General features: G+C 38.6%; 1 protein-coding gene across 3 annotated transcripts in view; it reads right to left on the bottom strand.

The window, feature by feature from the left end:
- Positions 1–201: 201 nt before the first annotated feature.
- The window catches only part of epc1a (enhancer of polycomb homolog 1 a), a 38,015-nt gene continuing 23,760 nt past the window's right edge, over positions 202–14,456 (bottom strand). For all 3 annotated transcript variants that reach the window (XM_084434044.1, XM_084434043.1, XM_084434045.1), the window contains exons 5-14: positions 11,857–12,005; positions 9,738–9,885; positions 9,277–9,435; positions 8,496–8,585; positions 6,627–6,775; positions 6,164–6,534; positions 4,837–4,943; positions 4,618–4,756; positions 4,188–4,518; positions 202–1,910 (exon numbers count right to left, since the gene is read on the bottom strand). In XM_084434044.1, coding sequence (XP_084290170.1) covers positions 1,838–1,910; positions 4,188–4,518; positions 4,618–4,756; positions 4,837–4,943; positions 6,164–6,534; positions 6,627–6,775; positions 8,496–8,585; positions 9,277–9,435; positions 9,738–9,885; positions 11,857–12,005 — 1,716 coding nt within the window. In that variant the 3' untranslated portion in view covers positions 202–1,837. The remainder of the gene's footprint in view (positions 1,911–4,187; positions 4,519–4,617; positions 4,757–4,836; positions 4,944–6,163; positions 6,535–6,626; positions 6,776–8,495; positions 8,586–9,276; positions 9,436–9,737; positions 9,886–11,856; positions 12,006–14,456) is intronic.

Below are 14,456 nucleotides of genomic sequence, written 5' to 3'. Positions count from 1 at the left end.
GCAGAAGATGCTGGAAAACCAAAGAATGTGGAGGCTTTTTATGAAGAACAGTGGGAGGGACTGCTCAGGACAAATATGAGACTTATAAACACAGTCGTAGATCATCCAGGTCATGACACAAAGTATTGAGAATCAATCACTATTGTCCATCCATCCATCCATCCATCCATCCATCCATATAATAAAAAGACAACTCATTAGTTCACATATAACCTGGGCTTTATTGTCTGATTCATGTTTGAATTGTCACATATCTTTTTTTCTTTTTTTTTTCACTTATTCAATAATATTTTTTCTTTTTAATATTTTCCATATTTTCTCATTTTTTGCCTCCATCCAGATCAGACTAGAAACCCCTGGAGGAGGATGATTCAGTTCAGCCAGTGGACTGGGCATCGGAGATCCGAGCTCCGGACAAGTGCGTACCGCAGGCACTGCGGCCTTGACCCGGAGCATCCTCTTCACGGAAGAGACTGAGCAGGACGTTCCCAAAGGAAGGCACAACCTTTAAACTTGTGGTTTTTGTCAGGCCTTGAAGTAGTCCAGAGTCTGCAGGATTAATGCGTTTAGAGAAGAAGGCCAAGGAGATGACGTTTCGTTTGGCATCCACCTCTTTTGCTCCTTCTTGGTCTTGCGTCATAAACCGGAATGATGACTCGGATGCGGCGGCTATCGGCCGCTGCGCGTGACGTTTAGCAACAAAGAATGAAGTCTTCCATTAAAGAAGCGCAAAAGACGCTTCACCACAAGAAAACGACAAAAACAATGCAAAACAAGATACAAAAATAACTCTGTTGTACAAAGAAATAAAAACGGGGACAAACCAAACAGTTTCCATCGTATGAAAAAGGAACTGAATTTATACAAAAAGCAGCAATAAATCAACTTTAAAAAAACAAAACAATTCGAAACAATAGTGCTTAGTTGACCCGGAAGCCTTGGAAGCTCCCAAAGTGAAGACTTCATCCCTTGTTTGTCTTTTTGTTATTATTTGGGATGATAAAAATGGAAGATTTCTATAACCACCCCCCCAAAAATTTGAATTGCCCTCCCAATAAACCCTGAACCTAAAGGGCGTCAATCCCCCACATGTCCCATCCCTTGCAGAAGAAGAGGGGAAAACGATAAAAAAAAATATATAATAAAAACGATACGGGGGGAAAAATGGCATGACACCATTAACGTTCAATCCGATTCACAGTGTGAACCAGTCGAAATGTGAAAACGGGGAAATTCGGGAATTGACAGCTACCTAAACACTTACAACACCGCAGGAAACAACTGAGGGGCACAGTGTACGAAAAAACAAAAGAAAATAACGAACATAAAGAACAAATAATTGTAAACACAGCACAATAAATAGGTAGAACAGCAGGTTTCCTCACCATGCACGATTATTCACACACTCACTTTTACCTGACCTCACGGTTCACTCACACACTCCCCCCTCATTCGCTTTTTTTCTCTTTTTGATTCCCCAAGTGCAAAACATCACAAACTCAACAGTTCTGTATTCAAGTAGCGTATATACAAGGGTGGTGGTGGTGGTGGTGGGCTTCTACAAATATGTAGTTCTGTACATTGAATATTAGCCATATTCTTAATTTACACATCTCTTTTCTTAACAGAAACAGCATATGTTCAAAACTAAAAAAAAGGGGGTGAAAACAAAGAAAAACAAGAGACGAAATTGTGTCACGTTCAGACAGTTGTTGTGGAAACCCGCTGTCCTTTTGCTTCCCCAAACCCAATTGGTGCACAGCACCAGAAGACTGGACTGGGCAGAAAAAGAAAAAAAAGAAGAAAAGAAAAAAGAACGCCATCCAGGCAACAGTCACTACGTCACCTCCATGGCCACTGTGTTCTCTGCTATACTGTTGAGGGACTGCTTTTCCTGCTCGTGATTCTCCCTGTAAACAAACAGGAGACGGATCAGTAACCTGGTAAATGATCAAATAAAACCTGACTAATGCACTTGCTTAACGCGACATTTCCAACATTGCCCATTTGTGCCCATGTAAACATGAGAAAGCAGAAAAGCAAGAAGAGTTTAGATTTTGCAAAACAATGACCTTTTAAAATGTAAAAAAAAATTGTGAGACCAATATGGGATCTAAACAAATGTCTCACATTTTGGGTCACCGTGATTTTGCCAAGTAAGACATGTTTCCTGGATCAACATATTTTGTTGATCCTGGAATAACATTCCTGTCCCAAAATTTTGTCCTCACCCTATCCCTACCCCTAAACCTAACCCTACCCAAGTACCCATAATTTTTCCCTAAAATCAGAGGGAAATGATAGGTGCATAACACTGATGTCGAAGCACCTCACCCTGGTTCTAAAGCCTAAACTGTAAACTTGTCCCTCAAATCTGATTGGAAAGTTGTTCCAGGATCAACAAAGATGTCGATCCAGGAACATGTGGTACTTGAAGCGGCCGTAGACGTCAATGATGTCTCATTTCAGAAAAATAACCATTATAAAATTGAGTTGTTACTCCTTGTGTAGTGTACAGTACATTGTTGTAATTTCTTAATGACTTTGGGATGAAATGGTTATTTTACTGTAATGAGGCAGCCTCGATGTGTGCGGCCGACAAATGCGACCCTGCGGAGGACACGGGCTTCGAGATGAGACACAGACAACGTTTGTTTTAAGCCAAGTCAGTTCACTCGGCATGTTGGCAGTTTCCCTGGAGTAAAGCTCCATTAAATTGTACCATAGAAAAAAAATGTTTTTTTTATATTTTACCATACATCTGATTCTTTAGCTCAACTTTCAAGAGTTAAAGCTTAACTCTCACCAAAATGCAACCTAGGGTCTTTTTGCAAACTTTTGTTTAAAAGCATAATTACAATGGAAACGCCACTTTTAAGTTGGACCGTATTTTCGTTTGTCTTTTGAATGGGAGTGCTTGGGGCACGACTATGATAGCATCAAAAATCGCTATTTTTAAACCACTAAGAAGGCTCGACACAACATGAAACTTTGCTGGAAGTCTCACCAGGGGCTCTACACATGAACTCCAGCATTGAGAACATTGTTCGTGTACACGGAGTTTACTAAAAAGAAAGATTTTGAACAACTCACTGTCTCTGTGTCCGCCGGCATTTTGACCGTCAGAAATAGTCCATCTCCGAATGTGAATGAACTGACTCTGAATTTTAGTATTGTTTCTTATATGAGGATCCTTTTTCAAATAAAAGGTTAATATTGATTTTCACTAACGACAAAACAACAAATTATGGAACTAAGCTTTCCATCTTTACTCTCTTTTTCCATTTTTGACTGACAAAATGCCGGCGGCCGGAAACGAAAGCTTGCCTCGGGAAGATTCACAAAAAGACCCTAGGTTGCATTTTGGTGAGTAAAAGGCTGCCATATTGAGCATTGCAATTTCTCCCATTCATTGTGGACAGACAAGTACATCTACCATTTATGAATGTATTTTTTATTTATAGTTTATTCAAATTTAAAGACAAAAGAGTGACGTCATATTTTGATGTTAAGTCCAAAGCTAATTTTCATGCTTTAAGTCAAGGTGTGACTGCACCTGGGTTGCTATTGTTATAAAAACAAATATTTGCAATAAAAACAGCCATATTGAAAAAAGAAATGCTGGAGTGTCACTGTTTGCTGAAATTGACAAAAATGGCAAAACACAAATGCTGGATTATTAATAATAAACAAATATTTGCAGAAAAATGCTGGATTGTTACTGTTATAAAGTGGCGCTGGATTGTTACAATTGGCTTAATATAGCAAAAATAAATATCAGTAAACAAAATTACATAATGAAAAGATGCGGGATTTGATATAGTAAAAAAATTGTGTCTCGCAATAAGTGAGTTAATATTTTATTATATTAAATATTTATATAGTACATTTTTGTATTTTTTTTTATATAATTTTTTCTCAGAATAGCAGGTCATTAACTCACAATTGCGAGAATGTCAGAACTGGACTTTATACCTCAATGTAAGTTGCAAGTTGATATCTCACAATTGCACTATTTCTTAGAACTGAGAGTTAATATTTATATATTTTGTATTTTTTTTATTCCATGGCGGAAACAAGCTTCCATTGGGATTGTGTTCGCTAAATATAGTGTGCAAATTATTATTTTCTAATTCAAACAAAATATCTGCAAAAAGAAAAGAAATTGAATGCATGTAATTCTTTACCCAGTGTTGACTTTGGGGAGCTGACAGTTGCTGGCGGCGGCGAGCTTCAAGGCAGCGGGTGGCACGTTGCTGAGACTTCTGGGAAGGTGTCGGGCATTCAGACTGGCGATAGAGGGCGTGGTGACGCTGAGACGTAGGTTGTTGCCGATCAGGACCTGAGAGGTGGAGTTGGCTGTGTTGTTGCCTATAGGGTTATGGACCGTGTGGGCGGTGCTTGTGTTAGAGTTGCTAGTGGAGGAAAGGAAGGTGGGCGGCGCAGCGGTCGATGTTGGTTGGCTAGTGAGGACAGAAGCAGAGGACGTGGCGGAGACGCTCAACCCCTTGTAAACGCCTGTCAAAGAGAACATTTTTAATTATACAAATGTGTACATTTATAATGTATTTCAGGATGAGTAAATGCGAAAAGTTTAAGCTTGTCCAAAACACAAACCTGAAGCTTGGACGACACCGTTGACTCCGCCTCCTGTGCCGTCCTCTTTAACCTTTAGGGTCAAAAGCTGGTCAGAGGTCATGAGTGCAGAGGCGGCAAACTGGGCGCTGACTGAGTCCAACGTCTTGGACACGAGAGACTGAGGGCACACCAGCAGATTGTTATATTAAGCATCACACTTTCAGACGTGAGTGACACTTGTCTCTCTGCGTTACACACCTGACTGGAGCCCGTGTCGTTGGCCTGTTGTTGTATCTGCTCCAGCTGCTGTTTCTGCATAAGGGCCAGCTGTTCTTGATGCTGCTGATACTGCTCAGCTGTGAACGCTGGAACACACACACACACGCAAATATTAGACATCTGACATACAGAACCGCAATTCCACAGCATTTCTTGTTGAATGAAAGAGACTGGAAATATTAAGGAAAATACAATGTTATTTACAACACGGGTGTTGTGTTAGGCTTATGATGTTATTCGTAATATAGTTTTATATACAGAAATGCTGTCTAAGAGGTGGTGAAAGTCATTATATTTTGATGAAATAATACAGAGAAAAACATGTTTAGATTAACTGTGAACTGATTAATTATGCAAATAGACTATAATAGACTAGAAATAAAAGTTTGACCAATCAATATATTCTCTCATAATAATGCAAAAGACTGTTTTAAAAGAATATTCTTCCTTGTTTAGTTACTAATACTAGTTTTTTTCCCAAACAAATAGAGAGGAAAACAAGTGAGCTGCAACCACGTAAATATAAAAAAAAAAAACGCAGCTGATCACTGAAGCATTACACAAATATGAAACAGGAGAATAGACTACATAATTTGCAAACGCTGTGCTCTCGCCATCATCTGAAAGTTTCATTTAATGCTGGACGCATTTAATGAGGTTTTATGGAAAGATGCAGCTGTGCTTCTGATGAACAGTTGCTTCTGGTTTATTGGTTTTCTTCTGACAATGAAGAGCCAACTGTCCAACTGATTTGTCCTCATTTAAATATTTTGTAATAAAAAATAATTGTCGTTGCTCAAGTGTTGGCAGACATTTATAGAGCAGTTGCATTTAATAAAAAAATAAAAAAAGCATTTATATAATATTCGGTTTGGTAAACGGCTCATAAATCTTTGCTTTTTTAGTCAAATTTAGAGGAAACTACTAAAACACTGATAATGTTTGCCGGTGCCCAATTTGAGCTAATGCAATATATGATAAAGGCTAACAATTAACTGTAGCAAAGATGTACACAAAACGTCTGAAATTAAACTACATATTGATGCTATGCACACATTCATGCATACACAGATTATAAAACTATGAAGTTTTGCATATCCCTGCTGAAAAGGGCACTGCCACTGAAGGGCCCAAAATAACATTCCCATGCATCGCTGCAGCAAACACTGAGCTTTCTCAATTACAATAACCGTCAATCATACAGAGTTTATTTCCAGTTTTCATTGATGATGAATTAAACATGAGCAAACAAACAGTTCCAGCACTTTTTATGCACACTAGAGCGTCTGAATTTGAGTTCACTCACCGACTGCAGGTGGTCCCATTCCCGCTGTCCTGCCCAGTGTGCTGCCACCCGGCCCTGCGCCGCCCCTGACCAAACCCCTGAACGGTCTCCGGGACAGTGCATCCCCTGCGCCTGATTGGCTGGTTAGTGTCCGTGGTTTAAAGTGCCTCCAGCGGCACGATTTGACGTTTCGGAGGATTTGCCTCAGGTCTGAATACGAAGTCTGAGAGGAAGAGGGTGAGGATTGTGATAAAGAGGATGTGTTGGTTGAGGTAACAGTCTGGGAAGTGGTTTCCGTATGGAGAGGAGAAGCAGGTAAAGAGAAGTCCGGCTCTGAGTCCAGACTTTGGAATAATCCGTTCAAATCCGAATAGGCCCGATCCAGAAGAAACCTGAGGAACAGATTAAATCCGATTTTAAAAAAAACACGAAATACAATTCAAGAAGTCCGAATGAGACCGAAAGACATGTGGACTTGACTCACCTGCCGCCCCGTCCCAGCCGTCGCCGTGCCAACCCGACACAGCGGCGGGGAATGGTGAGACTGGTGAGGGAGTATCGGAACCGCGGGTCACATGACGCTCCCTCTGTTTCCCCAGACCAGGGCCAGTCACCGCTCTGATCCAAACGGGCCTGCAAGAACATCAGAAACCAAAATGAGAATGAACGTGACCTTCAAAACAGAGGGAAAAGGGTTAAACGAAGCAGTAAAGGAAATAAAATACTAGGGATGCACCGATACCATTTCTTCAGAACCGATCCGATACCGATAAATTTTTTTTTAAATCAAGTAGAATTTCAATAACTGTGTTGAACTGATAATCACTATTTTGTGTTAAACACAATCTACTAATCATCATTATAAAAAAAAAAAAAAAAAAAATTATATATATATATATATATATATACACACACACACACACATACATGATCATAATCTATGAGAAAAATGCTATTATAAACTAGATTAGAAGATAACTCAGCAGTCAAATTTACTCTTGAAAAATCACGAGTGCACATAATTTTATAGAATCTGAACATTTAGTGAAAAAAAAAAAACATTTAGTGGGGAATAAATAAGAGACAATAAGTGTAGCACTAAATCTGGTCAAACGTTACACATTGCTCTTTGCATTGTTGTAAAATACATTCATGAAAACCAAGAAAAAAAAAATTGTGGCAGCAAGATATGATCGATAGGACAGAACAAGAGAGGCTATTAATAAACTTCCATTGCACAAAAGTATTATGATATGAATGGCTCCAATACAGTGCGGCACAAAACGCTTATGTGCATCGCGTGCGCAGAATGATGCGCTTGAAGCAACATGGATTCACAGCGCGCAACGCTTCGAGTCCGCATTGAAAAGGTCAAAGCACTAAGAAAAGACCTATTGATGCGTAGTGTATTATACAGTCTATGCAATAGTTTATTCAGTCTTTTCTTTCTTTCTTTCTAACTCTTTCTTTTCTTCAGTTACTGTGCGTGTGAAGAACAATTATAGTGCGCTCTACTCCCGTGTTGTGATCTAACAGACACCCGGTAGAAAGTAACATGATTAAGGTATAGCAATACAGTCCAGCAAGATAGTCATGTTATGCGAAACTATCTGTGACCTTTATCTACAGATCAAGTATAATAATAGTAAACATTGAATCATCTTGGAGAGAGTTTCATCACGTTGATTGTCGTAACCAAACGCGACGCGCTGTTTGAATGCTGAATGGAGAAAGTTTGATTGACAGGCGCAGCGGAGGGAAGAGTTTACGTGAACTTGAATTTAACGACTTTATTAATTTCTACCTCACATTATACTATAGAATGGATTATGAACACTTATAATATAGTGCACGAAATCTTTATGGTGCTTTATAATGTTTTTGTGCCTTTTGTGGGGCTTAATGACATAACAGTATATACCGGATTTGGATCGGCCTCGTCTGACCGATACCCGATCCGGCAAAGAATGGCAGTATCGGAGCCGATATCGATACTGACTATCGGTTCGGCGCATCCCTATAAAATACAGGGAATAAAGGATTGTGACTTGGTCAAAGTATTGTGAACTTATTCGTCAACCATAAAAATGATTTACAAGCGGAAGTCTTAAAGGTACAGCAGCAAAAACAGCCTCAGTGTCAGTAATGCCTAGGGAGCCACCAATGTTGTTAAAGGGATCATCTATGTGAAGGGATTATCGCATTCTTGTTTGTTAACTTAGCAACTTTCGTGTTTACTTGGCTATAATGCACATCAGGATACACTGAGGTGTAGAACAATAGTGGAGAGGAAAGAGGTGTGGAACAGAGGAAGTGCAAGGTATGAGATTTGAGGTCAGTGCTCAACACCTACAGCGTTATAAACACATCCTGCTTTCCGCCTGAAGGCAAAGACTCCATCGGGCTCGTTCTCTTCCTCGGCCTCTGACGACCCAGAATGTATCTGCACAACAGGAACAGGATGTCTTTTATGCATCGATTGCATAAAAAATTAAGTCCAAAATTTACAAACCAACACACAATTAATTTAAATGTAAAAGTGCACACATTTCTGTGCAACCAGTGGCACAAGTACTTTACCATTCAAAAGTTATGGGTCGCTAAGGTTTTTTTTTAAAGAAATGAATACTTTTATTCAGCAAGAAGGTCAAAGGTTAAGATATTTGCAGTAAAAACATTTATTATGTAACAAAAGACTGATTTCAAAATAATTCTCTTCCCTTGAACTATCTATTCATCAAAGAATCCTTAAAAAAAGGTATGTTTTCAACATTGATAATAAGAATTGTTTCAAATCAGCATTTCTGAGGGATCATGTGACACTGAAAACTGGAGTAATGATGCTGAAAATTCACCTTGAATCACATGAATAAATTACATTCGAAAATATATTAAAATAGAAAAGAGTTATTTTAAAGTGCAATATTTCACACTATTACCGCTTTACTGTATTTTTGATCAAATAAATTAAGTCTTGGTGAGTTTGAGAGATTTTTCAAAAAAACAAAAAACAGACCCAAACTTTTGAACAGTACTGTAGTTCTGCCCCCAAATGATGCCATTGACTACAGTAATTCAAAACTTCACCTTTAAACTGTGATACATCTAGTCAAACAAATTCCCTGTGTGTGTACCTGTGAAAAGGGCTCGTCATCAGAGCTGGGGAAGTCATACTGGTTGAGGTCTTTGGGGTTAAACAGGGAGGGACCAGTATGCAATGGGGCGGAGAGAGGCAGGATTTTGGGTTTCTTCTCGTACTTCCTCTTTGTTCTGACCACCTCTGTCTTTTCAGGCTGAAAGAAAGAGAGATACGGCGCACGTAAGTACATGTATTTTCCAGAATATAAGTCACGTGTATACTCTGTATAGTGCATTTCCCACAAGCTGGTAGTTTCAGTTTTGCTTTAATTAAATTTAGTTAGGCTTTACGTTTACAATAAATGTTGTAATTTGACACATTTTAATTCCTGTTCTGAATACTGTTAAATTTAAAGCATTTGTTGTGGAGGGGAACAAAAATATGTTTATAATGTTAATAACGAATAAATATTTTCTTTTGTTTATCGATATTTTACACCATGCATGATGTACCCACCTTGGTCTTGTAGTCTTTGAAGTCCATGTGGTCCTGGTGGCGGTACTGACTGCTGCTGGAGAAGGGCATTATGGGAATCTTGTAAACAGGTTTTACCATAGCTAGTGCTTCTGCCATCACCTCTGAACCAAAGTCTGGCATGGTGTTCCTGAAGGGAAAGAGTGGACATTTTAAAAACACATTTTAAAAACACAAACTGTTTATCTTCTCTTTTTTTTAATGTTGAGAGGTATATTTACTAGGGATGTCCCGATCAAGCTTTTTTGTGCCCCCGATCTGAGTCATTGGATATTTGTCAATATCAAGTCCCAATCCAATACTTGTATTTTATAGAGATGTCCCGATACCACTTTTTCACTTCCGATACAGATACCGATGCCGCAGCTTTGGCTATTTGCCGATACCGATATCAATCCGATATTTTTATTTTATTCTTGAACTAATACTACTAATAATAAAATATATGGAAGCTCTTTGCTGAATTAGCCACATAAAAACATCTCACTCAAATGGAGAACAAATACTTCTCCAGTATATAGTCCACAACAACAGCTGATAATGAAAGACTGCCACACCTTAATTCAAAAGACCTTGAGATATGTTTGGTAATTGTACCTGAATGAATTTAAAATTAATTTGCTATATTTCAGATCAATATATTTGTTTCCTTCAAATTTTGATTAACTTTAACTTTATTCTCATCTGAATTATAAATAATTTATTTCTGTATAAAATAATACTACTTTTAAAAACACATTTTGATTTTCTTTGTTATTCAATGTAGAACATAAACAGATTAGTGCTCTGTTTTAGGACAAGAAATGAAAACCAATGCAATATGATGAATGTCCAAAAGATGAGATCATTTTTGCTTTTAAACAGCCTGTGTGTGTGTGTGTGTGTGTGTGAGATTTTGGTTGGGTGACAGTTACAGTTGACAAGAGTTTACAGTTTGACCAAAGCACAATGTTGTGTTTTACACAAATATAAGCTAAACACTTTTTGCAGTTTTAATGATTTCCTGTATGAAAATGACGGAGTATGTTTTTATGTTTCCACTATTCGATCGGGCCCGTGCCTCTCTCTCTCTCTCTGACACACACATACATTCCAGCATTGCAATCTTGACATCGCAGCCTGTTCATTTGAGCTGCGTTCAGACCAAACGCGAATAGAGCGTCAAATTCGCGTCTAGTTCGATGCTTGAACAGTTTGAATCCATTCGCGTGTCCAAAGCGAATAGGACGCGCCGCGCGCATATAATGCTAAAGCGAGCGTTTGAAGCGATATAGACGCGCGTTCCCGCATATGTCTATACGCGTATCTAACAGTAGTTCCGTATTACATTAATTAATGTGCACGCGAGTTTTATTTATTTTTATACCGTGTATTCTCCGTGTAAATCCATGCACCGAACGTACGTTCAGTACGAATACATGTACCGTTCCATCCCTAATAGGTATCGGATCATAGGTATCGGATAATTTTTCTCCCCTCCGATATCCGATCTAGCGTTTTGGGCCAGTATCGGCACGATACCGATGCCGTGGATCGGATCGGGACATCCCTAGTATTTTACTTAGTGCTTGAAGCACACTTCAAAGTTAAAATCAATAAAATAAAGTTATAAATCAATCCAAAATATAAAGAGATGGTGCAAGGAGTTTAAAAATAAAAACTAATAAAAAAAGAAGAAGTTTAATCTGCCTTGATACCGATCCTTGAGATCATCTTGGGACATCCCTGATATTTATCTATGCATTACAAATTTCCCAACATATCTCAGTGATTAAAGATGACAAATGAATAATGGAGCCTGATCATGTGCCCTTTATGAACAAGCAAGGTGATGCATAATCGCTCATTTAGCCATTAAAAACAAGCCCCTTAATTAGGGTATGCAATGATGCCTAAGCCAATTAAAAATACATGACCCGTTCTCATCATGCATGAATGCACACACAATTACAGAAGCAATTAAGAAAATTCTAGAGTCAAGCAGGTTAGGCATATTAAAACAAAGCAAAGTTAAGCTCAATCATGTACATTCATCATAACAAACACAAGCACTCGACACCACTGATAACACTTTCGCAGCGCTGAGAGTTTGTCTATGTACCTCTTTTCCACAACCTCCAATGTGAGGTGAAGCAGTTCTCGTTTGCTCTTTTCTCGCTTCTTGATCATCTCCAAGATGGTGACGGCTCGACTCAGGTCCCTTCTTAATTTGAGCATCTTCTCATAAGACGCCTCGTCATTCTTACGGTTCTGGGGAGTCATGACGGAAAAATTAGTACACTTCATATTAACAACTACTATTTAGAGGCATTATTGCATAACACAGAAACTGAAGTCACTGATTTATAATACTTCAACCTTTGATTTAATGTCGAATTGAAGTTTCGACAATCAAAATTGTCAAAATTACTGTCGTTGATACCAATACAAATGAAATTTCACAATTCTTCACATCAATTTCAATAGCACAGAAAAATAATGGGCCCGTTTACACCTGGTCACGTCATGAATTTTTACTGATCGGAATATTTAGTCTCACTACCTTTAACGAAGATGACCCTGTTGCATACCTGTCAACACTCCCGTTTTCCCCGGGAGTCTCCCGTATTTCACACCCATCTCCCGCCCCCCTCCCGTTTTGTTATTTCTCCCGTGAAACTCCCGTTATTTGTATGGCCCAAACGTCGTTATATGAATAATCACATCAATATATTATTCCAAGGTTGTCCAGTTGCCAGATCTCGTATGAAACCCATCCTACTCGCGCAATCAACACATCACACAAATTTCAACACATTTGTGAGCTCAAACTGGCAACCTACAACCCAGTTGTGCCGTCGATATCTGCGCAGGTAATAGACGCGGGAAGTTGAATAAACGTTACTGGTAGAAATGGGAAAAGAGACTTAGTGGTAAGTAAATATTTAACGCAATTAACGCAGCGCATCCGTTTTTTTCTGTCATCCTTTGGCTGCATGGCGTTACATTATGATGCGCTTTTATTCTTGCTAATGCTTTTAAACCATTCAAGCCATATCTTAGGCTACTTATTTTATAAAACTTTAAAAGCAGAAAGTGCATCACTCATTCCTGGGAATACATTTGACATCGCAGTCTGACCTTGCCGGAAATAAATATCCTACGCCAAAAGTAGCCTAACAGAGAAAAAGTCTCAGCTGTGCTCAGCTTTGTAAACCGTACAGTTGCTTTGGTTTTTCAATCCGTACCCGTTTCGCCCCGTGCCTCAAAAGGGACACAACAAAAATAGAGACACACGAGAAAGCCAAAATAGAACTAAACAGAAAAGAAAAAAAACCGACGTACAACAGACAGTGAACAAATTCATAATCCGTGCACGCTTTCGCAATCGTTGTTTTGTAAATCGTTCTTTCGCAATAGTTGTTTGTAATATTCAGTTCCTGTGAAAAATTGTGAAATAGGCTACTGTTCCAATAGGTGAAGTTACACAACAATATGCTGATTGATTACATCAATATTTGGACGTAATATTCAGTTCCAGTGAAGTATACAGTATTACTGTATACACTGGAGTATACACAGGTGATGTGTAATATTCAGTAGCCTACCAGTAAACTCCACCCGCTGGAACAGTTTCTTACAGTAACTGAATATTACACAACATCACCTGTTCAGTTTTGCAAACTGTACTCACAGATTTGTGGCCTATACCTTATTTTAGAAATCGGTTTTTCTGTATATTGATTTGTTGTGTATTGACCAATACAACTGTCTTAACTGAAATTTTCTATGATTTGGCGATGAGGTGTGTAATGTATAGATGACATGAAACCGCATGTGGTTGAACTGAAACCCCCCCAGGTCTCCTGTATTTTGGTACCCAAATGTTGACAGGTATGCCCTGTTGAGCTTCAGGATCTGATGCCAAATTTTCAGTTTAGTTGCGGCAGTAATGCGAGTCGGCTTAATGACGAGAGAGTCAGCCACTCATCGGCAACGGCCAAATTTGGGGCGAATGCGATGTGTGTTACAGTACCAGGCGTGTACACACTCTCACACATTTACTTTTTTACCATTTTGGGAGGAGTAAAATTCACATATGTGCCTTCAAAAGTTCGATCCAGTTTCGATTGAAACGAGTCTCAAACCACCTCATGAAGAAGTTTGAGCGATCAGATTTTACACGCATCGAACGCATGAAGTGACCAGCTGTGTAAAAGCACACCTCCTGTTTTAAGCAATTATTCTGGTGAACAGTGAGTAATAAAATAAAGCAAAACAATAGAACAAGGACATAATGAAAAAGATATGAATCAAATAAAAAGCGGCTGGCAGCTTCAATTATTCAAGCAGTAAAAAAAAAACCCGACATCTATATCAACTCTTTCCTAGAGATTACTAATTTATAAAATACATGCACATTTTAAAATTTCAATGCCATACTAAAAAAACTGCTATTGTCACTATGTAAGAATCTTTTTTTTTTTCAGTTCAGTGATGCTCAAAACTCAGTAAACAAATAATGCCAAAGTTTGGTGAGGAGAAAAGACCACACACAAGGATGATCATCAACTAAATGCCTGATTGTTTAAGGCAAACTCCTGCAAGTCATTATGAGACAGACTCCAAAAAGACAAAGAGCTCGCAGAGCTTTAGCTTTATGAATCGAGAACGTTTCTAAATGCATTAAATGTTTTCCATTGTCATTTAAAAAGCATGCAG

This window comes from Rutilus rutilus (genome assembly GCF_951802725.1).
Source record: "Rutilus rutilus genome assembly, chromosome: 16".
NCBI classification, from domain to species: Eukaryota; Metazoa; Chordata; class Actinopteri; order Cypriniformes; family Leuciscidae; genus Rutilus; species Rutilus rutilus.
The sequence above is the reverse complement of the archived record's forward strand: the minus strand, read 5'-3'. Positions and strand labels throughout refer to the sequence as shown.